Source organism: Aedes aegypti, chromosome 3 (genome assembly GCF_002204515.2).
Source record: "Aedes aegypti strain LVP_AGWG chromosome 3, AaegL5.0 Primary Assembly, whole genome shotgun sequence".
Taxonomy (NCBI): domain Eukaryota; kingdom Metazoa; phylum Arthropoda; class Insecta; order Diptera; family Culicidae; genus Aedes; species Aedes aegypti.
In genome coordinates, this window is record NC_035109.1 from 270,808,902 (window position 1) to 270,833,948 (window position 25,047).

Genomic DNA, 25,047 nt, shown 5'->3' on the forward strand with positions numbered 1-25,047 from the left:
GACAATAAAGCAAATCAATGACTAAAAATCTTCGAATCATGATTGATGTTTTGAATTAAGGCGAAGTAGGCCGTCATTGAAATTTGTACGTGTCGTTAATGATTGTTGCCGATTCATCTCACGATTTCGAATCAAAGAAAATCAGTTGGTTTTGCACTGACATAGCTGAAAAAGTATCAGCATACTTTATGCATGTTAGCGCGTACAGTGATTCTTTTTCAAGTCAATATAAACTATCAAGACTGAGTTTTATCACTTTGAAATGCATGCTGAAAAGTCATCATTGTTGCCAAAACGAATGACGAGCTACTTAGCCTTATGGACGACCCCATAAATGGCGTAGCATTTTAGGGGGGAGGGGGGGCTTCACGAGTTTGTGACGATGTGTGACGAGGAGGAGGGAGGGGTCATAGCTAGTGGACGTAGCATTTCGAATCACGTCGGTAAAAAGACAGGCGCTGAAAAAAAATGACATACAATTATTTTTTTTGTTAAACTTCTTTTTAGTTGACTTATACACTTAAGTTATAAAATGCTGATTCAGCTTCAAACATTCATATGGCAAGATCAAAAATTTTCTAACAAATTTTAATTTTTCTTGATAAATGCAACCAAACAAATGTTATAAAGCCTTATATAATTATGTAAATATTAGGTATTTTGTATTCGTGTCTAAATTAATTTATTTAAAAATAAATAAATTGAAATTTGAATAAATTCATAGAAAAATCTATACTTTAAAGACTTGAAGAAAATTGTTTTCGCTTTTGTGAACAAGACGCAGCTTCAACCGTTTTATTTATATTTTTAGGCAAATATTACATCAAAATAAGATATTTATACCATGTATTATTAGTTCAATGTTGCAGGAGATCTTCACTTAATCAAATTATTGATTTGTTTTGATATATCAATTCTCTTGATGGATTTAATGAGGACCTCAGAATCGAGTGTTATCGAAATTGTCATATTATTCATTTTCCTAATCACTCGTTAAAATAAAGGAAGGATATTTTTTCATTATTTAATTGTTTCATTATAGCTTGTGTAATTGAAATATTGATAAACATGAATAATTAGCATAATGATCGCTAAGAATTTCGAAACATTCTTAATATTACAATGGTTTATTTTTCTATTTCTGGCCACCGATTGCTATTATTTTAATTTGGATAATAAAGACGAAAACACATTTCAATTTAAGGTATTTTGTTGATAATATTTATTGAAATCTGGTTCCTAACAACGAATAATAAAAAAAAAACAAACGAAATTTCTATTCAATATATTATAAAATATTGTGTACCCTTACACGTTACAGTTAGCTGCATCAATCCAAGCAAAGATTTCATTTTTGCAAAAGTACTACAATTTAGCCTATGTGAAATCAGAAACCAAAATTATGTAACATAAACAGGAAATAAGTTTGTTTAAAACTGTTTTCCAAGTTACTTTTAAGCGCTACGGTAATACCAAATTGTTATTCGGTAATATCAAACTGTTATTCGTCAGATTATCCTTACGTTTCAGTTAGTTATTAATTTCAACTTTGTATTGAATTTCTAAATTCAAATATTTTGGTTTAGCTCAATCCCTGAGGAAAACAAATAAAAAAAAATGGTAGGGAGGGGGTGTGCTTGATATGCTACGTAATTTCCAAGGGGGGTATCAGCATTTGTGACTAAATGCTACGAGGGGGGAGGGGTGTAAATATCAGTTAAAATATGCTACGTCATTTATGGACGGACCCTAAGTGAGAGTTCAATTCATCAAATCAAACGTGCATTTTTTACCGTGTAATTGGAGAGAGGTTATGAAATTATAAGCTACCATGCGTCCCCATGCATCTCCATGCATCATCAATGGAATTCGATGAAAGCGAATAATTGGCGTACCTACAACTGAGGGGTCGTCCATTAATTAGGTAAGGGTTTATGGGGGGAGGGGGGTTTGAGATTTCTTACGCGCCATACAAATTATTTTTAATTTTCATACACAAAATCTTACTATGGGTGGAGGGGGGATCTAAAAACCGCCAAAATTGTCTTCCGTAATTAATGGATCGCCCCTGAACATATTACAGGAGATTTGGAGTTAAAAAGCCATTTTAACCTTCCAGCTGTCACGCTATTTGCTCCCACTAAAACCATGCTGTTGCTTTGTATGACAAGTGAGGTTTTTCCACAAGTATTGTACAAAATAAAGTATGACGGCGCTATATACAATCAATAAACCAAACGACTTCTATTTAACTTCCTTGAACCCTTTCATTGTGCTTGCCAAATAACAGAAAATGGTTTCCATTTTCTAATGAGTAAATCATTGGATAGTCGTACTCAAAGTTTGGTTGTGATAATCATTACCATTTATAACTCAAAATAATTTCGGCAGCCTTGAAAGCAACACATTTCAATGTAAGCTTAAGCACACAGTAGCTTTAACGATTAAATATAATCATCGTACCCCCAACGTCCCGTCGCTGTAAAATTTGCCATAAATATTTAAGCACCAATAAGTAGTTTACAGCCGTAAAATCTCTCCTAATCCAATTAAAGTGCAGTTCCGGAAAAGGAAAACCATCCAACCATGTCAAAAACTGTTTTCGCATAAACAGTTTAAGTACATACATTTTCATTAATTGTTTGTATATGTGTTTAGGCATGTAATTGCTTGACCAGTGGAGAATCTGCCACTCGTTATGGCGACGCTTTAAAATAGCCCTGGAATGGGTGTTCTCAATCCAAGCCGAAAACCGCGTCCACAAGTTGCAATGTCAACCATCAGAAAGTTTTTCGTCCTGGCGACGACGACGAGGATGACGGCAACGGCAATTTGCTTTTCAACATTTGCCACTTTCATCGTGGAAATTAAACGCATTTTATAAATCTCCCGACTAATCCTTGCAAAGTGCTCGCCAGGGATAAGGGTTTTCTCCACCCCCATGGAAGAAAGACAAGTGTGTAGGAGTTTGCCGCTCTTCGCGCGGATGGATGACAAAATATTCATGACTGGTGAGCCGTTTTATAATATGCGTTGGGGGATATTCTCCTCGTCCATAAATAATTTAGCGATTTTCATCGTTTGATGAATATTGGTTGGGACATTTTTCGCTCGTTGGTACATATTTTGAATGGTATTGGATTTGACAGAGTGTGGTCAACTCAACGAGGGAATGCCAAAACTTTTTGGCATTTTATTGGGCTTTTCCTCCCATAAATGCGATGCAAATTGAGTTGGGCAGATATCCATACACGTTAAGCTTGTGTCAAACAAAAATATTCAAGAGATAGGTACGTTGGGCTACATCTAAGCCATGGGCGTTCATATTTTGATTTTTTTAATAACAATTCTCATTTCTTCCAAATCAGTTCTCCTTGGAGTTTCGAAAACGTTCTCTTAATTGAGAATACTTGGTGAATTTTCAAACTTCACAATTTAATATTCTATTTGCAACACATCGTATATGTGTGAGTCTCAATATTGATTAAAACTCGAAATTGAAAGTCATATTTGTTTTTTTTTTTATTTATTTCAAAGAAAAGAATATTACGCGAAGTTGAATAATTTTTAAAGTTTAATGTCAGCAACCGATACTGTAAAAAATAACAAGTACCATGAGAAAACGTAAAAACAACTTTTCTCAACGTGCCACAAAATTGTGTGAAACGCATTTTGCATGTTTGAAACCAATAATCTGTTAAATTGCTTCCGACAGTTGTTGGTCCTGGGAACGACGCTCATAAAACTTATATAACGAAACAGCACAAGTACAGCGTTTTCTTGTTAAGAACTAATTCCACATTTCCAGCTAAAGTGAGCCTGACAAAGCATATACAATAACCATCTACATCATATCCGATGAGTTGTAATATGTTGGAAATGAGCTTTTTATTGAGCTATCGGGGGTGCATCACACCTATCCATTTAGCCGTTCTCCAACATTACCGTATGCATCCCGGCACACTCTGGGTTTTCCTCAGAGAAATAGAAAAAACGACGTCGAAAAGAACATCATCCATTCATAACTCTTCCGGAGACTCTTCACTTGCCGGCTTGCACCGCCCCGTAACTCATCGCAATAACTGGAGCGAAAACATCAAAGAGAACCTCGCGACTCAAGCTTCGCCTCCTTTGGCTCATAATTTTATGGAGATTATGGCTGTAAAACTCTTCGGCGAGCTTTTTGCTCAGTGCTCTCGCTTCCTTTTTCTGCGATGATAGAGGTAGAGGTAAGCCATTCTAGCATCTAATGTAGGAGAAGATGGGGCAGAATTGGATGCAGAAACTTTAACAAAAAATGTTCGAAAGATTTCCCCAAGAATTTCTCCAGAGATTCTTTCTGGAATATCTAAAAGCATTGATTGGCTCCAGGGATTCTTCCAAAAATATTTTTAGAAATTCTGCCCGGTATACTTTAAAAAGGTTTTACCAGCTTTACTCTATCCATAAGTTCCAATATAGAACTTTCATGTATTTCTCCAGGATCTACTTCACTTATTACTTTAAGAATACATAGGAATTCTCTCACAAGTTATAACAAGAATTCTACCTGTCATTATTGCAAAGATTCCTCCAAAGAAATGTTTCTGATATTTTTTTTGTATTTTCACAACGAATTCTTCATTAATAGCTACATAGAGTACACAGATATATTTTACAATTGCAGGGACAGAATGCAGGGACATTGCAGGGAGTCGCGAGTTAGACGTGTAGATTTTTCGCAAATTTCACATCAAATTGCCCACTTTATCCAATTGCAAAATATATTCAATGATTAGTTTTTCGGTAGTTGTTAAACTTTCACTCGGCTGGTTAGCCGTAAACCACGATCATAATTAATTAAAACAGTGTTATTATCAAGAAAAAAATAACCATCAACATTTTTAACGTCAGTTTATACATATAGTTGTTTTACACCTCTGAAGCGATTTTCGAAATAAGAAGAAATTTTAAGTTACGCCCTTTTGAAGACGTAATTATTAAAAAAGTTTATTTTGACTACGTTAACGTTGTATTTCAATATCCTAAAATTGTCTCAGAATGTTTCCAATTACATTTGATCAGTGTTGATAGACTCACACTCAAATCTCAATCAATACGCTCTCCCGTGAGAGCAAACTCATTAGTGATCTGTTTCGCAATTCTCACACTTGAGATTTTGATGCCAAAGCAACTCAATCAACTGAAACCGTAAAAAATGATTCAGTCGCAAAACTCGTGAAACCCGAATGTTGTTGTTTACGTTAGAAAGGATTACTATAATTTTACCAGACTAACAAGAAATGATTGCCGTGTGTGAGTAAACCGTGGAAATACGAGACAATGAGTCAAAAAGGTGAGCCAACTCATCCATGATTTTTTGACTGCTGAGCTGCGTGATTGACAACTCACGCATGATAAATCTCAAGCGTGAGTTATGAGAAATTGAGTTTTTCCCAACACTGCATTTGATTATGAAGCTTATCACAATCGATTGTTTCTTTGCAGGTTCAAGCGTTCTTATGCATTATAAGTTTAAATGTTTGATTATAAGTTCAAATGTTTGAAATAATATTTCTTACATGCACTAACGTATATTCATTCAAAGAATGCTTACGATCCTGTAGTGCATGTTTTTTCCTGGTTTTGCTTTTATTTTTGTTGAGTTTAACCCCGATCAATGCGATGTTGCGCCAAATTACTCGGTCCATGGCAGTGTCCCTCCAACTTCGATTTTGGCCCACGCTCTCCAGTTCTTGAAGCACCTGGTAAAACTTACTCAACATGATAAAAATGCTTCCTCTACATGATAAAAATGCCCTCACGGTCATGTAGGATCCAAAAAACGTCGAAAATAATTGAATTGCGAGGCACTGTTTTTCATTATTTTGGACACACCAATACATTTTGGACCCTCATAGTGTATATTTTGGTTACCCTACATTTTCTCCGTGTAGGAGCAAATTTTTCTGCTATGTAGGTACTCAAAAGTGAGTTCATTTCACTCAATTCTAGGGGTTTGTGCATTAACCTACTTTTGATTTGATGGGGTGGGAGTTGTTTCCATTTGCATTTATGCGAAAAAAAATACCGACTGGCTTAGTTATTTCTACTCAACCGGAAGATCGAATCACTCATCTCTTCTGATTTGACCTCCCTGGTCATTTGTATTGTAAGAAATGGGCAATGGGCAAATAAAGTCTTGGTGATATTCAAACAATCCGGATTTACTAGACCAGTGCGTCAATCAACAATGCCACATAACAAATCATTTGGGGATTAAAATACAATTTGAATCATAAGCAACCACGAATTACATAATCGTTCGGGTCAAATGTTAAACAAGGATTCATTTCTGGACAAATGCACACCTCATCATTTCAATATGCGTTTTCAAAGATTTTCGCCTATTTTAGATACACCAGCATAATTTTATAGCCGCAAAAAGCCAAAAACAAAGAGTGGTAGCTACAAACAGTTTTTAAAATCTGATAAACCTTTTAATTTGTCTTTGGTTGAAGCACCTGATTGAACCTTGATTATATTCACCTAGTTGTGAATAAATAAAGGATTACTAGGACAATTCAAAATCAATCGTTGCCAGTGCTAGGAGTGTTATTTTAATAAACATTTTGTATTAAGTACACGGATTCTGGGCCTGTACGGATTTTGGTATGGCACTGTATTCCCTATTTTTAACGAGTTCTACTTGTTATGTCGTCAAATTCCTTTTCTTACAATTCACCACTTGTAATGAATTTAAAGTGGTAACAAAATTTGGAATTGTACTACATGTATGTTGAAGTAGTGAAAATCAACTATTTTGACGGTTACGCCTTAAAAACAGCTTCATTCAAAATGTCTTCTAAAATTCAAAATTCTAATTTTCAATTCTTCTTATTTTGAAAACAATGGATTTCCATGAACAGATTTTCAAAATATTTCAACAAGAACTTTTCCAGGTTTTTCTTGAATTCTTCAAGGGTTTCGTTGTACATTCCAAAAATTCCTCCAGAGATACCTGCAAACATGTATTTAAAAGAATTCTACAGCATTTGCTCAAAACATATCTCCAAGAAATCCTGTATTGTTTTTCAGATATTCCAGGAATAATGTTTTGAGAATTCATGCAAGGATGCTTCCTCGGAGATTATTCCATATACAAGCTTGAGACATAACAACAATTTGAATCACTGTTTGATTACTGTTTACTATTTAATAACATATTCAGGAATCGCCCAAAAATCTCTTGAGATATGCGTGGGGAAATCTATAGTGTGATTCCTAGAAACTAACTTCCCAGTAAATACAAAATCGTATACGATAACGAATAAGGGAACACAATCGTATATGATAGCGAATAAGGGTCATCGCTCCTAGCACTCGTTACACTGATCTGAAACCTTGTTTTCTTATTTTCTACGTACCTTTACGTAAAACGTATGTAAACGTACGTAAAAAACGAATATTTATCACATATGAGCATGGTCTTTATGTTATCAATGTTTCACTTACTCAATGAATTCTGCCATTTAACTATGAATATGCAAAATATTCACATTATACCTATTAAACACAATTTACCCTACATCACATTGCTTTCCTGCCACATAGAGAACCCTACCAGAGCTCACTTTTCTTCTATGATTTTTCATTAGACGTCCGCGGCTGCTGCATGAAGAATGGTGTCAGCCACCGTACCTGTCTGGATAAGATGTGCGACCCGGTGAAGGCAGACTTCACGGAAGTTCCGGACCTGATGGTGTGCGCGCCGTGGGCAAACATCACGTTTGCCTGCCTGGCCAACAAAATCGACCACACTCCGTGCTGTAAATCACGTGGCATTCCTGATGCCTGTTTGCCGTTCTGTTCCGGAACGGTTCGGGCAATCAATTTCAACTACTTTAAGTGCCTGCAGTACATGTCCGACTACAGCAGTTGTTTGCTGCAGGGCTATGGGGTGTTATCGGGACCACCATCGAAACTGAAGGCTCCACTGATTGCGCCGCATTTTGTTGTGCTGGAATGGAAGCCGCCGAAGATTCTGCCAGATACGGTAACTTCGTATCACTTGCATTATAGACGACTGGGAAGTGGTGAAGAATACGCTGTTCTGGAGAAGGAGCAAGCGCCAGTGATCGTTGAAGACCTGGAAGCTGGACAGTACTACGAAGCTTTTGTGGTTGCGGTTAACGCGCACGGAAAGGGAGGACCTTCTCCGCGACTTGTATTCCAGACAAAACGAGAGGTTTGTAACTTGTGTTCAATTTTGGGACTTTAATTTTAACCTGAGTTCATTTTTAACAGAGCCAAGCAGAAGTCACTACCCCATCCTACAACATGACTGCTTGTTGTCATGCTTCTGGACTGCTACCGCAATGTTCTCCTCTGTGTAGCTACGACGTTAAGATGTCCGACTTACAAAAACTTGGAAATACCTGTCGAGGTCAAATCGCTACCATCGTCCGCTGTAGTGCTGGTGGTCGTGACCACACATCTTGCTGCGCTCGACGAGCTGTTCCTCCCAAGTGTCAATCGCTATGTCGAGGAGTGATTACCCAATCTCCAGCCGATTGTCTGCCGTACGCCGGAAATATCATACAGTGCTTTGAGGAAGGCATTGGCCATATCCCACCCCCAGTTGAAGATCTGCACGTTACATCTGTTACCAACACAAGTATTTCGCTAGCATGGGTTCCCTCAGAGACGGACGTCAATAATACCGATACCAAGCAGATAGACTACGTGGTTCAGTACGGTAAAGTTGATAACATGACCATGTACGAAACCATTATCAAGCTGGAGAATGTAAGTTTTTTTTTTGCATTTTATTAGATGTATCAAGACAAGATCTATAATCACTATTCCACAGGAGGTGAACACTACAGAAACCGACATCGAACTGAACAACCTCGAACCAAAAGCCTTATATCGAATTACTGTGATCGCTCGTGGTCTTCACGGTACCTCGCTTCCGTCATCCATGCTTCTGATCAACACGTCGCGAACGGACAAGGCCAGTACAGTGTTCGGAGCTCCTTCACCTCCGCATTCGTTGTCCGTCTCATCTCACAGTGCCACGTGGATTAACGTAGCATGGCAACCACCAGAGTTCTCCCACCCTCACGAAACCATCACCTATCGAGTGATCCACAAAGTTGCGAACAATTTCACGGTGATCGATACTCGTTTGTTGGGCGTAAGGATCGCCAATCTTCAACCTAACACTCAACACATCGTCTACGTTGTAGCCCTAGGCGCCAAGGGAACTAGTTTGCCATCGGAAACCTTGGTCGCCTGGACTGATCCGGCACTGCCTGCTTTCGTTGATGTAAGTAGATGTGACAAACTGTAACCATAATTCATTAACATTCTACCATTTCTATAGCCCCCAACCGTACATCCGTCGGATATAATTTCCGAAGGCGGTTCAATGACAATTCTATGTTTGGCTTTGGGAAATCCGGCTCCAACAATATCACTGTACGTTGGAGGCCATCTGGTCCGCCAAGATACGTCACGACATATGATCACTGTAATTCACAACGTTACAATCGATATGGAACATATCTCGTGCTATGCTGACAACGGATACGGTATTCCAATGCAGGCTTCGAAGAAAGTTAACATCAGTTGTAAGTATTGTAGATAAAGATCTATCTTCCCAAATGTATGCTAACAACGTTCACCGTTTTAATTGCAGTCGCTCCACGTATCCAGGCTTCTGGAATTACTGTTGCATCGGTAGGTGAATCCGTAGATCTAAAGTGCACAGTTCGGGCACGGCCTATCCCGAAGACTATGTTCTGGCGCGATCACGATGGTCGAGTCCCGGTTATTCAGGGTGGAAACTTCGACATGTCCATGAAGAACGATGTTGATGTGAGTTGATCTGTATTTGAGTTAACGATCATGAATGTTATGGTTTACTTTTCATCTAGGACTCTTCCTTGTACACGATGACCATGACGATCAACAAACTAACGGCCGAGGAAGTTGGAGACTATTTCTGCCATGCAGAAAACGCTCTCGGTTCATCGACCCGAGCGGTGTCAGTCCGCATCAGAAATACAGCGGCTTCGACCAATATCTCAGAGTGTTGCGTGATGCAGAACGTGTCATCCGCGTGCATGAGTGCCTGTTCGTTCTACATCGACATCGAAAGTGTTATCGATCGACCGGAATGCATTGTAGACTTCGACAAGCTAATGAAGTGCGCTGCCGATGGATCCGATCACCGAGGTTGTTGCGCTTCCAAAGATATTCCACGACGGTGTTTGAACTGGTGCCGTGGCGAACCAATTTCACCACCAGGTACATGTGCCTTGCAGCATACGAGAACCATTGTGGGATGCTTCCAAGAGAATAGGGAGCGTCTGCCGGGACCGCCTCAGAATCTGCAGGTTCAAATTCTGAACGATGAAGAAGCTATAATCCGGTATGTGTCATCATCTAGATCGTTACTTTTATTTATGTACATAACATTTTGTCCTGCACATCTTAGAAATAAAAAAAAATCTACAATTTGTTATTTGATTATGTTTTCATTAGATGGGAACCACCGGTCAAGAACCCGCACACCGTTGAAGGTTACCGGGTGTTCTGGCACGATCTGGAACCAGTGTCGGACAACCTGTCGAATGTGATCAGCGGCTTGGGCACCAGTCGGCTCGATGCCAAGGAAACCAGCATCAAACTGGAAGGACTCAAACCGGACGTGATGTACGAGCTGGTAATCAAGGCCGGCAATCACTTCGGAGCATCGGTCCTGTCGGAGCCGTTGCGATTCACCCTGGGCGATCACCACATCACGTCGGCTTCGCAGGCATCGAACGCTGGAGTGATCAGTGGAATCATTGCTGGCATTTTGGCGATTGCTCTGGCGATCGCAGCACTTGTGATAATGAAGAAGCGCAGAATCGGCCAGAAGCAGGCCAACGGGGGAGTGGCCTTCGAAAACCCGAGCTATCTGCGCGAGATGAACGTCGAGCATGTTCAGGTAAGTTGTGCAATTATATACTTAAATTTCTATTTTTTTCGAGGTCGAGGATACATGAATGGAATCGATACGATGCCTATGAATTATTGGACGCCCTGAATTGCACACTTTTTAGCCTGATTGAGATTCACATAAACCATTAATATGTTTAACATACTTATAAATTGTAAAAATTCATATTTCCTTAGATTAAATCCTTTCAAAAAGAATACAAAAGGCTAAACCTTGTTTTACGAACCGATTCAATTAATGAACAAATTTAATTTACAAACCCTTGATCCAGTCCGTTTATTGAGGTTACAGTATACAGGATAATACTTACTCGGGTTCGAATACGTAAAAGAGATTTTTTCACCGATTTTCGACTACAATTGCGCTTTAAGATTGAGTACGGGTCTTCAGCATTACCAATACCTACCTTGATGGCTACAGCGTAGTGCTACGCCATTGTTGGGCGTATTGTAGAGTTCCATCTTTTTCAGTACAGCGAGCATTCGTGGTCTTCCACAAAGTCGCCTACATCTACCTGGCTCTCTACTGGATATTATTTTTGCAATTCTTCAATTCCAATATTCACACTACACACAGTGACCAGCCCACTCTAGTCTGTCGTAATTACACGCTTGATAATATTCTCATATTTATACTCTTGATTCATACATCTGCGCCACCATTGGCGAAGCTAGGATTTTTTTGGAGGTGCCTTGCAAATACTTGTTTCACAGAACTAATGTGGGTCGCAATAATCACGGTTTTTACAAATTTCGTAGTTTTAACAGATTTGAATTAATTGTATTTATTTCTTATTTTGTCTCATTACGCGGCACATCATTGATAATCGTCAATTTCAATTTTCTTAGAGAAGCTCTCCTCAGTGCATTTTCTCACAGATAATTATTTTTTAGATTTATTTACAATCAAGGAGCAACTTCCTGTATTCCTTCAAAACTCTCTCGAAGCATTTTTTTTTTTTCAAAGATGCCCAACTAAGAAGTGTTAAAAAAAAATTTTACAATCCTATAAAGTTCCTAGCAGAATACGTTCAACTATTCTTTTAAAAACTCTAACGCAAAAATACTCCGATTTTCTGAGTTTTTTTTTTTTTTGTAGAATTTCTTATAGAAATATACTATTGTTTCTCTAAGATTCTTCAGAAATATTTACCAGAGATTTATCCAAGTACGTTTCACAGATTTTCTTTTTCAATAAATCGCGAAATATTTGTAGAAATTTTTCATTTTATTTATAAATTTCTTGCAGTTTGTTCATGAACTTCTCAAAAGTTCTCCAATAGTTTCATCAAGTATTCTTTCTAGAAATAACTATTTTTTTCCGAATGGTAAACTCAGGATGCTTCTATGAACAACTTTTAAAAATTTATTCACTATCCATTTTTTGGTTCAAAAAGTATTCCAGGAATATCTCAATGTTTTTTTAGAGATTGCTTCACAAATTCCTCTACTAATTGCTCCATATCAGATTTCTAGAGATACACATACAAAAAAAGTTTGAAAGAAGTTTGTTGATAATTGTATGAATAATTGCAGCTTGAATATAAATCGGAAAAATGACTAAATTCTTGTCGTAAAATTTAAGAATTATGATTTTTGAAGATTGTCGACAATGTACCTTACAGAAAAGTTTAAGTGGTCCTTGTAGGATTTACTACAAAAAAATATTGTTTTTTTTTTTCTTTGTCTGAAAATGACTGGTGTTAAAACTGATGGAATTTTTACTAAAAGTATTTGTAACAAATATCTTAGGAAATATTTTGTACTAGTTGACCCGACAAACCTTGTTTTGTACTACAGTAGGCTGTTCTATAATGTAAAACAGAATTATAAGTGTCAGTTTTCTACCTCTGTTTTTTTGTCAATTTTGATGGGAAGTTCTTCGATTTTTTGGTACATAATCAAGTCGGAACACTTCAAGAACCTAACTGGGAAAGAATCAGGTAAATCCGTTGACTCGTTCTTAGGTTATTTCGTGACATACAAACACCATTCCATTTTTATTTATCTATGCCCAATGCTAAAATTGGTGTGTTTGGCCGACCGTTCAACGAATGGTGGTAGTGTGTAAACGTCACACGTCAATATTCACGCAGCAACAAAGGCATTGTCATCTCCTATTCTTGTTACAACAATTCTGTTCCGCAACATCAGTTTATCATCACTTGAAAGGAATATGACAATGATCGATAACCAAGTGCGCAGTGATTTTCTGGGCTTCGCATTGCAATTTTCGAGAACTTTCTCCGTGTTGTAAACATTGACACACTATCAAACAGCATCCATAAAACAAAGTTGGTTTCGTGTTTAAAATAACTAAGTAATCGCGAGTTGGAAAGATAGCAACAATGTTGCGCCCTGCGATTGTCATGACAATTTTGCTTTTGATTGTATCCCTATCCGCAAAAGTTAGGACAAACGGTTGTGAGCGAGCTTGCTTTGTTCTTTGTTTTTCGTCTGTTTTGATGACAATTTGACACTGTTCTATAGTGAATTGTCATAAGGGATCATCACCGAACACCTCGAGCAGGGTATCCTCTAAAAATGGAAATCAGAATGCAGTGAATATACTGCTTTTCAGTTTGGGAATCAAATTTTCAGGATATTGGCGCTTTTTTTGTGCCAAGGTATTTTTTCTCAAAAAAAAAAATTGCGCTTATCGCATAGGGAAGGTGTACCGGTATTCGCCATGTACCAGTTATTCGCCACCCCAGATTTTATACCGTTTTACTACATATATGGTTGCCAATTGTTTAGTGTTCGTTAAATTGCTTTAAGATGATACGGAAACATTCTTAGAAACCGCAAAATTTTCTCAGAAAATAATAGAAAAAAATCATTTTCCTTAAAATTTTTGCTCCTTTGCACCTATTTTTCGCCACCTGTTCCTGATTCGCCACCCTCCATAAGAAATCAACGTAAGTGGCGAATTCAGGAACCGAAATTAAAATCGTGGCGAATACTGGTGCAATTGGTCCAGTATTCGCCACCACCATTTTTAATACAAAAAAAATGTTTCTGATTAGTTTTTATATTTTCCCTGCTGAGCATGGACTGAAAGCTATCGTTTGATGTGTTGACAGTAACCAAAGGTCTTTTGATTCATAAATAAACAATATTTTTCCTTAGGGTGGCCAAAACTGGTACACTTACCCTACAACAAGAAGCTAGTTCTAACAGACACTTTTTGATCGACAGCCTGACGATTAAACTTTCGGTTGTCGCGCGATTCATCGAAGGCCACCCAAACCCCCCCTATTCCTACGCCAATGTGCGCCACACACCATTTGCTAGTTTACCACCGAAGGCATTCCGGTCTGCCTCTTTCGACGTCCACACTTCGTACCCGTAGAGAGCCACCTGAAGAATCACGGTTTTATACAGGGCGAATTTTGGTTTTGTTTGAAGTTGCGGGACCAAGGATGGATATGTAGTCCGTGAAAGGTCCTATTCGCAGCCGCAACACGTTTTTTCACTTCGTGTGAAACGTCGTTGTCATATATCAAAAGTATTCCAAGGTAAACAAGTTCTTCAACAACTTCAAACACATCTCCATCAAGCACTACCTCAGCACCTACACCACCATGTCTACCTCTATCTCTACATGCAACCATGCACTTCGTTTTGATAGAATTGATGGTCAGACCTACCTTGCTGTCTCCCTCTTCAGACGCGCGAATTCCTTCTTCACTGACCTGCGATCGATTTCAATAAGGTCGATATCGTCCGCAAGACCAAGGAGCATGTGCAACCGTGTGATGATTCTCTGCACGCCAGAGCTCTTAAAAGCACCCTAGAGTGCAAGGTTGAACCTTAAATTCTAAAGTGCGTCTCTCTGCTTCAATCCATCTAACGTCACAAATGAGGTTGACACCTCGTCTGCAATCCGAACACTTGATTTAGAATCATCTAGCAAAGCACGTATCAGCCAATTAGTTTCGACGGACAACCATCTTCAGACAGACAGATTCTTCTGGTGGTCTCAGTCTGTTAAACGCGCGACAGTATTTTGTATACCGCACTCAGCAGACTAATTCCTCTGCAATAAGCTCACTCCAGTATATGCCCTTTTTTGCAAATTGGTCGTATGAGGTCATCCAACCAGGCGGTGGGCATCTCATCGTCCACCCGTACCTTCAAAAGTAATCGGTGGATCGACTGGTAAAGCTGCTCACTACTGTGCTTGAGAAGCTCGACCGGGATCTCGTCCTTCCCAGCAGCCGTACAGTTCTTCAGCTCGCTGTTCTGTCAGTATACAGCTTCTGGTGACATTCTTCACGTCTGTCACTCTTTGGCACTCTTCATTGGACCAGTCGTTTCGTCTTCGTTGTTGACCAGTGTCAACCACTTCTCGCGCCGTTACTGTCACAGCTTAGTGGATAGGGTCCCACAAGCTGTTGGTATCTCCAGAAACGTTGATTCTTCCCAACTGCTCATCCAGCCATTAGCGGTACTGTGCAACTATCCTATCAGTCGACAAGCGTTGGAAATTGAGACGCAGCGTTCTGTTAGTTCTGGAACTCGTGACGCTGGATAACCGCGTCTGAATTTTAACTACAACGAGATAATAATCCGAGTCGATATTAGGGCCTCGGTAGGTCCTGACATTCATGACATCTGAAAAATGTCGCCAATCAACCAGCACTTGGTCTATTTGGGAGCAGGCATCGCCACTTGGGTGTCGCCAGGTGTGTTTGTGGATATTCTTTCGGGCGAAATAGGTACTGCTGATTGCCATGCCTCTTGCAGCAGCGAAGGTTACTAGCCGCAGGCCGTTATAATTGGTAACAGAATGGAGGCTTTCCGTTCCAATGACGGGTTGGAAGAAGTCTTCTTTCCTGATCTGCACATTTGCATCGCCGATGAATATCTTGACAACTTATTTTGGGCACACTCCGTAGGCCTTATCTATGTTCTCATAGAACGTATCCTTCATGTCATCAGGCTTATCGTTGTTTGGAGCATATATGCTGGTTAGGTTGCAGTTGAAGAACTTTCCCTTTTTTGTCAACACACAGATTCTGTCGCTTACCGGTTTCCAGCGAATAACTCTCTTCATCTGCTTCCCAATCACTATAAAGCCAACTCCACGTTCTGCTCTGTCGCCACTGCAGTAGAAGATGTGATACTTGAATAAAGTGTTGGTGATAAGATTCACCGCTCGGAATTCACATTATCCGGTTTTCGGGCAGAGCATTTCCTAGATAGCTACCACGTTCACGCCAGCATTCCGTTGGTCGCGAACCAGGAGTCCAACATGCTCGGGTTCAGACTTGCCAATCGTTGTCCTTTATTTGTTGCCGGGTCTGTTGCCGTTAAACCAATCCGCTTTTGCCTTTCTTGATTGGTAAAGAGTCTTCAATAGGCTACCTAACCAGGGTTGCGCTACCTACATCGTGCTAGAGGGGCTGCCTCCTCGGTGCTGAAACGATACAGCATTGTCCGTTTGTTTTTTACATGATGACCATATGGTCGTATCCATCACAATCATTCACCTTTATTAGGGCTTTGCACCTGTAGCTCTGGTTCTCAATAGTTTCAAGTTCCTTCGGACATGCTACTCTGATGAGCTGTCATGCGCTAGCGGTGTACTATTACCAGTAATGTAGCATTACCATTAATCCCTCGAAATTCATTGGATTAGGTATACATACATCAAAACAGACTCGATATTATATGCTCTAAAAAGTTTAGAGTTCAATGATTATTATATTCAATGAATTTTAAGATAATCCAAGGTTTTCGTTGTGTCAGTGGTTACATAGATATCACCAGTAACGTTTTTAGATTTGAAGTTCTGTACTCTGCTGAGTTTTTGGATAACCTTGAATGATCTATGAGCTCTTCATCTAAAAGCCTTTATTTATTTGAGACTTCTGGGATTTGATTATTATCCATTAAGGGCCGATTTCTTCTCCTTCGTTTAAGCCGTAAACCACGTTTACCCATACGATTAAACCAGGTTTATGGCCTAAGCGGTGGTGAAGCAACCGCTTATAAGCCCCGAAAAATCACAGTTTATGCTTGTAGATCTAAATGCTTATGATCTAAAGAGCTCATGGATAAGCTCTCAAAGTGTAGTTAAACTAAAATTTGGTAGAACATCTATATAAATAAAAATGGAATGGTGTTTGTATGTCACGAAATGGCTTACAAACGGGACAATGGATTTGAATAATTCTTTCTACGTTTTATTCATCAAGCGTTCCGACGTGTTTGTGTGTATAAAAATCCCAGGACCACGGTGGACAAAATTAAGAAGGTGATATATTCCGAAAACTGACAGCTAGTCGACGACGTCATTCCTATCCACCTCGAACAAATTTGCGAAAAAAAATGATCTAGTGGTCCGGAAGATATATGGTACGATAGGAGTGACGTCACATGTTTACAATCAAACTTGATATTTACATCAGTAAAGAGCCTGCCTTGTTAATTTTTATGCCGTGTCCCAGGACATTTACCGGGAATGTCGAAAAGCGAGAGTGAACGGAACTGTCATTTTGTATGAGACGATCCATAGCGTTCATCAACAGCCTACTTGATGGCAAGACGACTAGTTTGCCGGGACCACTAGCAACTCAATAAGTTTGTGTTAGTGTAAACCTAAGTTATTCATTGAACCCTTCAAGATACTACTGATTACATTATTCGAACCCAACGAAGTTCTTGGATAACCTTAAACAACCGTATGATTCAAAACTCAATAGATTGTGTTTGTTCAACTCGACTCGAGCATAAACTTTGTTAATAAATTTTCTAGAGATCGCTGATAACGGTGTACTAAGGTTTCCGAAGACCTTTCCTCGAAAAAGTTCTTGGATTGTCTTGGATGATTACATTGGACTCAAATATAAAATAGGATATATTTCATTGCATTATGAATATTTTCCCAAGTTCACACTTGTTGGCGATAGAAGACGAAAATCCCAATTTTGTGAAATGGAAGTTTATTAATCCAGTTACAAAATTCCTGCAGCACAAGAAGAAGACATTAGTTTAAGGTTACAAGATCTGCCCCTAATACCTACTTCAGTACTTCTCGCTATCACCCAACAATTCAGTAGTTTGTAGTTTTCCAATAAATGTTCAGTAACCTTAATAAATTTAGTCATAATTAGTAATTTTACATTGTGTTGTGCCAGTCTCTTTTTACCTCGTAGATTATTTAAGAAAGCACTAATATAAACTGCATAGAATTCTCAAACTCGTAGTTCAATTCCTATTTGTAAATAGTAGAAAATTAAGTTCAATTCACACTAGGCTAATAGTTTATCACTTTTACCCTTTAGGCAAACAGTATAACGAAAATTAGATTGTATGTAGAACTAAATCTAGTTTTAAGTAGGAGCAACAAATTTTTAGCAACCAATTTCACTGAATTTCATTTGTTTTATGCATGTACAGTTCATTATTGTTCGTTATGACCTCTACTGTGACCGTCCTTAGACGGACGATCCTCCATCGATCGACCGGTGTGGCTAGCGTTATCTCTTGGTACAGTCAGGGGTGTATTAAGTTTGCTGGTAGACGTGGCGCGACCAACACTCCCCCCTTTAATGCACCGAAGACCCATCTGAGTAGCATTTCCTCTTACGCCAACGTCTAGTACAGCGAGCTTAACCGCAGGTCGTTCATATATTCCGCTAATCGTCTGTACTGTAGCTCCCCTGACCTGGCCATCCTGTGCTACCTTAGTAGCAATCACTCGTCCTTTTGGCCAGCAATTGCGAGGGAGACGTTCGTCCACAATTACCACGATGTCGTTGATCTCGATAGGCTTCACTTCCGTAAACCATTTAGCTCTACGAGTTAAAGATGGTAGATAGTCATGGAGCCACTGTTTCCAAAACTGGTTTGCCATGATCTGGGACAAGCGCCAGTTTTCCTTCAATGATACGGGGTTATCATCGAAACAGGTCCACGGCGGTAGTCCATTGGATGACCCCATAATGAAATGGTTCGGCGTCAGTACAGGAGATTGATCGTCGTCAAGGGGAATATCGGTCAGCGGCCTTGAATTTACGATTTGCTCAACTTCTATCAGCATGCTTCTCAACGTTTCTTCAGTTAGCCTCCTATTCGAACGCAGCCTGCCAAGATTCTGTTTCACAGTTTGGACTAATCTCTCCCATGCCCCGCCCATATGAGGAGACAAAGGAGGTATGAAACTCCATTTCGTGTGCGTTGTGGTGAATTCCTTTATGAGCTGTTCTTGATCCAACACCTCGAGAGCGGCTTTCAGTTCTGTATTGGACCCCACAAAATTCGTTCCACGGTCACTGTATATGGCGACCGGTACACCCCTCCTAGCGATTACGTTGCGAAGAGCCATAATACAAGAGTCGGCAGATAATGAGTGCGCAACTTCCAAATGGACGGCACGCACAGTAAGACAAGTGACTAAGACGCCCCAGCGTTTCTCTGTTCGGCGACCAATGGAAACCGTCATGGGGCCGAAGTAGTCCACCCCCATATGACTGAATGGACGGCTGTAGACAGCAAGGCGGCAAGATGGTAAGTCACCCATCAGCGGCGCGCAGGGACGAATTCGTTCGTTTTTGCAGAATTGGCAGTTCTTGCGTACCGATTTGTAGACAGCTTTAACTCGAGGAATGTAATAGCGCTGTTTCAATTCATTTATTGCTGTCTCGTGATTTTGGTGCAGAAATTTCTGATGAACGTCAAATACCAGAAGTCTTGTGATACCGTGCTCACGAGGAAGAATGATAGGATTGACGATGCTACTATCTATAAACTGGCAAGCATTTGTTCGTCCACGGATCCGCAGAACCCCTTTTTCATCCATGAAAGGACAAAGTCGGAAAAGAGGGCTACTTTTGGAAATTTGTCCTGATGGATTCGAAGACATCGCCAAGATCTCTTCATCATATGTGCTTCTTTGGGCTATCTGATACAGATAGCTTTCGGCTCTGACTAGTTCTTCGCGAATGAGTGGTCCGGTCGTTCGAGAAGTTTTCCGAATACTTCGCTGCAAATTTTTGATAGCTCTGAACACGTATGCTGTAGTTTTCAATAATCTAGACCACCTGCTGAAGCGAGCCACATTAACGATCGGTTCGAGGGTCTTAATATGAAGGTTCAAGTAAGGGCGAAGCTCTGTGTTGGTGACTTGAACAGACTGTGATGATGCGGGCCATTCTTCTTCCGGTTTCCAGAGAAACTCGGGTCCACGAAACCACCGGCTAGAATTTGTCAGGTCTAGAGTGCCCTTCCATTTAGTCCCTTCGTCCGCAACATTTAGCTTCGTTGGTACCCAACGCCAATCACCGAGATTTGTTGTGTCCAGAATTTCGCTGATTCGTACTCCCACATACTGGCTATACCGTCGATGGTCCGAATGAAGCCAACACATTACGTCTCTGGAATCAGTCCAGAAAAAGCGCTTCTGAACTTTGGTAGTGAGAGATCCAAGTATAGTGTCCGCCAGTCGTACTCCTATGACTGCAGCTTGTAGTTCGGAACGTGGTATCGATATAAATTTTAGTGGTGCAACTCTGGTTTTCGCTCCCGCCAGTGAGCACTCCACAATACTCCCTTCTTCGAACCTCAGGTATACGGCTGCCGCGAAACCATTTTCGCTGGCGTCTACAAATGTATGCATTTGGACTATTCCGCCTGTTTCCAAGGACGTAACGGAACGGTAACATCTAGGTATCCGGATACTTGCCACTTGAGGAAGAATTCGCAGCCATGAAAGCCACTTTTCGAAATGAGTGTCGTGAATTTGTTCGTCCCAGTCGACGGATGATCTCCAGATCTCTTGCAAAAGTGTTCGCAAAAACATCAGGAAGTGGCTGATTAACCCGAGTGGGTCAAACACCATCATTAATGTGCGTAAAACCTCGCGTTTCGTAGGTCTTTTGCAGCCCGACAACAGCGTAGCATCGTGGCGGGCGGACAGTTTGAACATGAAGCAATCCGACGAAGTATCCCACCACATTCCAAGAACCTTTTCATTGGTATTGGCCTCCCCAATGCTCATGCTTTTCTCCTTAGCCCCCTCTCCTTCTAGCGCTGCAACAACCGTCGTTGAGTTCGAGACCCAATTTCGCATCTCGAAGCCTCCGGATTCGTGGATCTTTTTCACTTCATCCGCTAGTTGTATCGCCTTATCCTCCGTTTCAGCGCTGATCAGCATATCATCAACATAGTGCTGGTGAATGATGGCGTGGACTGCTTCGGGGTAGTTGTGCTCATATTTCATTGCATGGGTGTTTTTGACGTACTGAGCGACACTGGGCGAACAACACGCCCCGAAAGACATTACTTGCATAACGTAGGTACTCGGAGATGAATCAGTCTCGTTCTCTTTCCAAAGGAAACGTTGACAGTGCTGATCTGCTGGCCTTATTTGGACTTGGTGGTACATCTCGCGGATGTCTCCTGAGACTGCCACCCGAAACTCACGAAACCGAATCAAAACAGATAGAAGAGAAGTTAACTGGTCGGGTCCTTTCAAGAGGACGGAATTTAGAGAAACTCCATGAGAAGTAGCTGCAGCATCCCAGACAAGCCTTGTCTTGCCCGGCTTGTTAGGATTTACAACGGGAAACATCGGAAGATACCAGATTCGGGCGTGGCGTGTCTCAAGTTCTTCTGTAGAAAGTTTCCTGATGTAACCCTTGGCTAAGTAGTCGTTTACCTTCTCGGTTAGAGCCTGAGCAAGTTGACGATCCTTTTGCATACGACGGTCTAGGCACTCCCAACGTCTTAGGGCCATAGGTCTACTGTCTGGGAGTCGGACGTTATCGTATCGCCATAGAAGGCCCGATTCATATCGTCCGTTAGTACGTCTGGTCAATGTTTCCAGCAAATCATTTGCCCTGCGGTCTTCATTGGAAAGCAATAGTTGGTTCGGCTTGCTGATTCCTAAGCTTTCTAACGAGAAATACTGCTTCATGGTATCGTGCAGATCCTCGTCCGATTTACAGTCACACTGGCGAAGTTCTACGCTGTGATGATTGATCTGAGCAGATGCGTTTGTATCCCTGGAGCAGCTTCCATATATTGTCCATCCAAGTCGCGTCTTGATCGCTATGGGCTCGTTTAGCTTTCCTTCGCGACATTTCATCACATTTCCCAAACTGGCATTGTCCAAACCTATGAGGAGACGAGGGCTTACTTCTTGATACGACTCTAGTGGCAAACCGTCAAGATGGCGATATTTTTTCTGCATTTCGGGAACCAGAAGTGTTTGCGGTCGAAGCTGCAGATTTCCGACAGTATGTACAGCTGAAAGCTCGAATTTGTTGGTGGGATTAGTAATGCTTGAAACCTGGAGGCTTACTACTTGAGAGAGACCTTCCGTTCGATTGGTTCCTCCAGTCCATCGCAAGCATAGAGACTTTTTCGGCCCCTGTACTCCAAGCTCGTTAGCCAATTCTTGCTCCATCAACGTGAGTTCAGACCCGTCGTCTACGAAAGCATATGTTTTCAGCGTCTTCGATGGGCCATGAAGGAGAACCGGGACGATTCTAAACAAGATTTCAGACTGTGCTTGATGTACGTTGCAGGTCGGACTTGTATTGGTTGTCGGATTGCTCTGGGACTGCGCGGGCGTTGCTGCTGACATAGGGTTTGAACCCGTCGACTGCTTCCTGTCGCTATGTAGTAGAGGGTGATGCAGGAATGAACAGCCGTCCGTTCCGCACTCTTTTCGCTGCTTACAGGGTCCGTTATGTTGTCTCAGACACTTTCGACATATCTTGAACTCCCTTATTACCGCCCATCTAGAGTCACATCCAAGTTCCTTGAAGCGTTCACACTGCGCAAGAGTTGTGCAGCTTCCTTTGCATCCCACGCATTCTCGAATAACTTCTTTGGTAGATTTCTGAGTCGTTTGAGCATTTGACTTATTACCCATTGGCTCCTCTTCAGCGTGAAGATTCAAGTAACCGTCCTTTTTTCCGGCCCTGGAACGATATTCACTGCCAACAGAAATAGATACAGCGCTAGCATCCTCCGCAATGGACCGCAACCATAAGCTGAAGTCCAACAAGTTGGGACTTGGGTTGTTGCGGGAATTTTTTGCCCAATCTAGCTTTAGGGTTGGTGGCAGTTGTTCCACCAGCTCGTATCTCAGGGATGCATTATACATGAAATCGCCTATTTCACATGCTTCGACTGTTGCGACTAAATTCTCGACGTTTAGCGCAAACTGGATTACGGTATCCAGCCTTTCGATGTTTGGAGACTGTAGCGAGCGGATTTTCCGAACAATGGCTTGTATAATCGTTTCGGGCCTCCCGTAAAGCATCTTGAGAGTGGTCATTACTCCTTGTACGTTGGAGGGATGAAGTAGGCGGCACTTGACTGCATCCAAGGCTTTGCCTGTGAGGCACTTTCGAAGCCTTAGCATATTTTCTTCATTTGAAAATCCACATAGCTGAGTGGACGAATTGAAGATCGAAAAGAATAGCGGCCAGTCTTCTGGATTTCCACTAAACTCCGGCAGGTCCTTCGAAACGGCTTGTCTCGCGGCCATCTGGCTGCGATTCAGGGAGCAGACGATATCCTCATTATCGTTCATCACCGCGGGATCCATAGACCTTGACTGGTGGACTGGAGTAGAACCTTGTCGTGGAATGAAATTCTGTGGGTTCCTATAGGCTGCAGCTTCTCTATGGTTTGCGGCTTGAAAGTGGACTTCTGACCGACCGGTGGTTTGGTGACGCGGCATTCGCTGGTAGGTTTGAACCATTGCTTCACGTGGAGGGTGTGAAAACGGAATTTCCGTACGACCGGTGGATTGTGCACGCTGCATTTGCTGATAATTTGAGACCGTTTCTTCACGGGAGGGGTGTGAGAACGGAATATGCAAATCAAAAGTTCTGTTCGGTATTCTAGATTTTGTGAGTCTTGTGGAAGAGTGTGCTTGCACTTCGGAAAACTTCACTCTGGACTCCGGTTCTGCCTCTTCGCCCGAAGAGTAGTTCAAACCGGCTTCATCTACTACGTTGACGTCGACAAGGCCAGAATCATCGCCGCAGTTAGCCGTGTCAGCCATCCATTGTTCCACTTTCGTTGCGTTGTCGACAAACGAATTTATTTCGCTTGCCGCAGGTGAACTTTCATTCTCTAGCTCTTCCAACAAACTGTATTTCTGTTCCAGATACTTCAACTGCAATGTCTTCTCTTCTTCAAGTTTTTGTAGTTGCAGCTCGATTCTTCTTTTAGTGTCACTGCGCCTACTGGATTTACCAACCGACCTGTTCGAAGCGGCATCTCTGGGAGCTGGATTCGAACGCTGGTTGTTTCGTGAAGTTCCTGGAGCACACTGTGATATTCGGTTATTACTTGGGGTCTTTATAACCGTCACGTAGGCACATCCGGGGCACAACCAACTGATTTCGGCGATTGATTCATTTACGTCGACGCACTCGAAGTGGTACCAAGTTTCGCAATCGTCACACTGGACCATTCTGTCGTCGTCTGCCTCGGTGCATAGCCCGCAACTGCTCAAGATCTTTTCGCGGACGCGGCGCGGGGGATTTCTTCTGAGAGGCACGTTGACAGGGGGGATATGGGGAACCTCAGCTAAATCTTTATTTTTCATAGCTAAGGGTTGTATTCCACGAGACTTATGAATAGCTCCCTTTTCGGTACTCACCACTTCGGTGGGGATTACCTGCTGCTGTTGGCGAGGAAGAGATTCAGCGACTACCTCCGACTGAGACATACTTCTTTGATGGATTACCGTCTGTGGTACTGTCTGTCCTTGCGCTGCAGGTGTACTTGGCTGGACAGCATTCTCCAACTGTAATTGTCCTGTCGTCTCCGGCTGAATTTGCTCCGGATGGTTCTTGCTGCTACTATTCGCATCACCTACATCGGTTACACCGCCTTGTGTACCGGCATCCCGTCGGCCATGGGAGCTACCGCTGGAATGTTTGCTCGCCATTCCTTAGTCTTTTGAAGAATTTTGTAATTTGTTGGCGATAGAAGACGAAAATCCCAATTTTGTGAAATGGAAGTTTATTAATCCAGTTACAAAATTCCTGCAGCACAAGAAGAAGACATTAGTTTAAGGTTACA

General features: G+C 41.2%; 1 protein-coding gene across 2 annotated transcripts in view; it reads left to right on the plus strand.

Moving 5' to 3' along the window:
- Positions 1–25,047, plus strand: part of LOC5577230 (Ig-like and fibronectin type-III domain-containing protein 1) — a 643,389-nt gene that overhangs the window by 613,162 nt on the left and 5,180 nt on the right. For both annotated transcript variants that reach the window (XM_021851413.1, XM_021851414.1), the window contains 7 exons: positions 7,638–8,227; positions 8,287–8,787; positions 8,852–9,310; positions 9,368–9,614; positions 9,683–9,861; positions 9,921–10,417; positions 10,531–10,978. In XM_021851413.1, the coding sequence (XP_021707105.1) occupies positions 7,638–8,227; positions 8,287–8,787; positions 8,852–9,310; positions 9,368–9,614; positions 9,683–9,861; positions 9,921–10,417; positions 10,531–10,978 (2,921 nt within the window). The remainder of the gene's footprint in view (positions 1–7,637; positions 8,228–8,286; positions 8,788–8,851; positions 9,311–9,367; positions 9,615–9,682; positions 9,862–9,920; positions 10,418–10,530; positions 10,979–25,047) is intronic.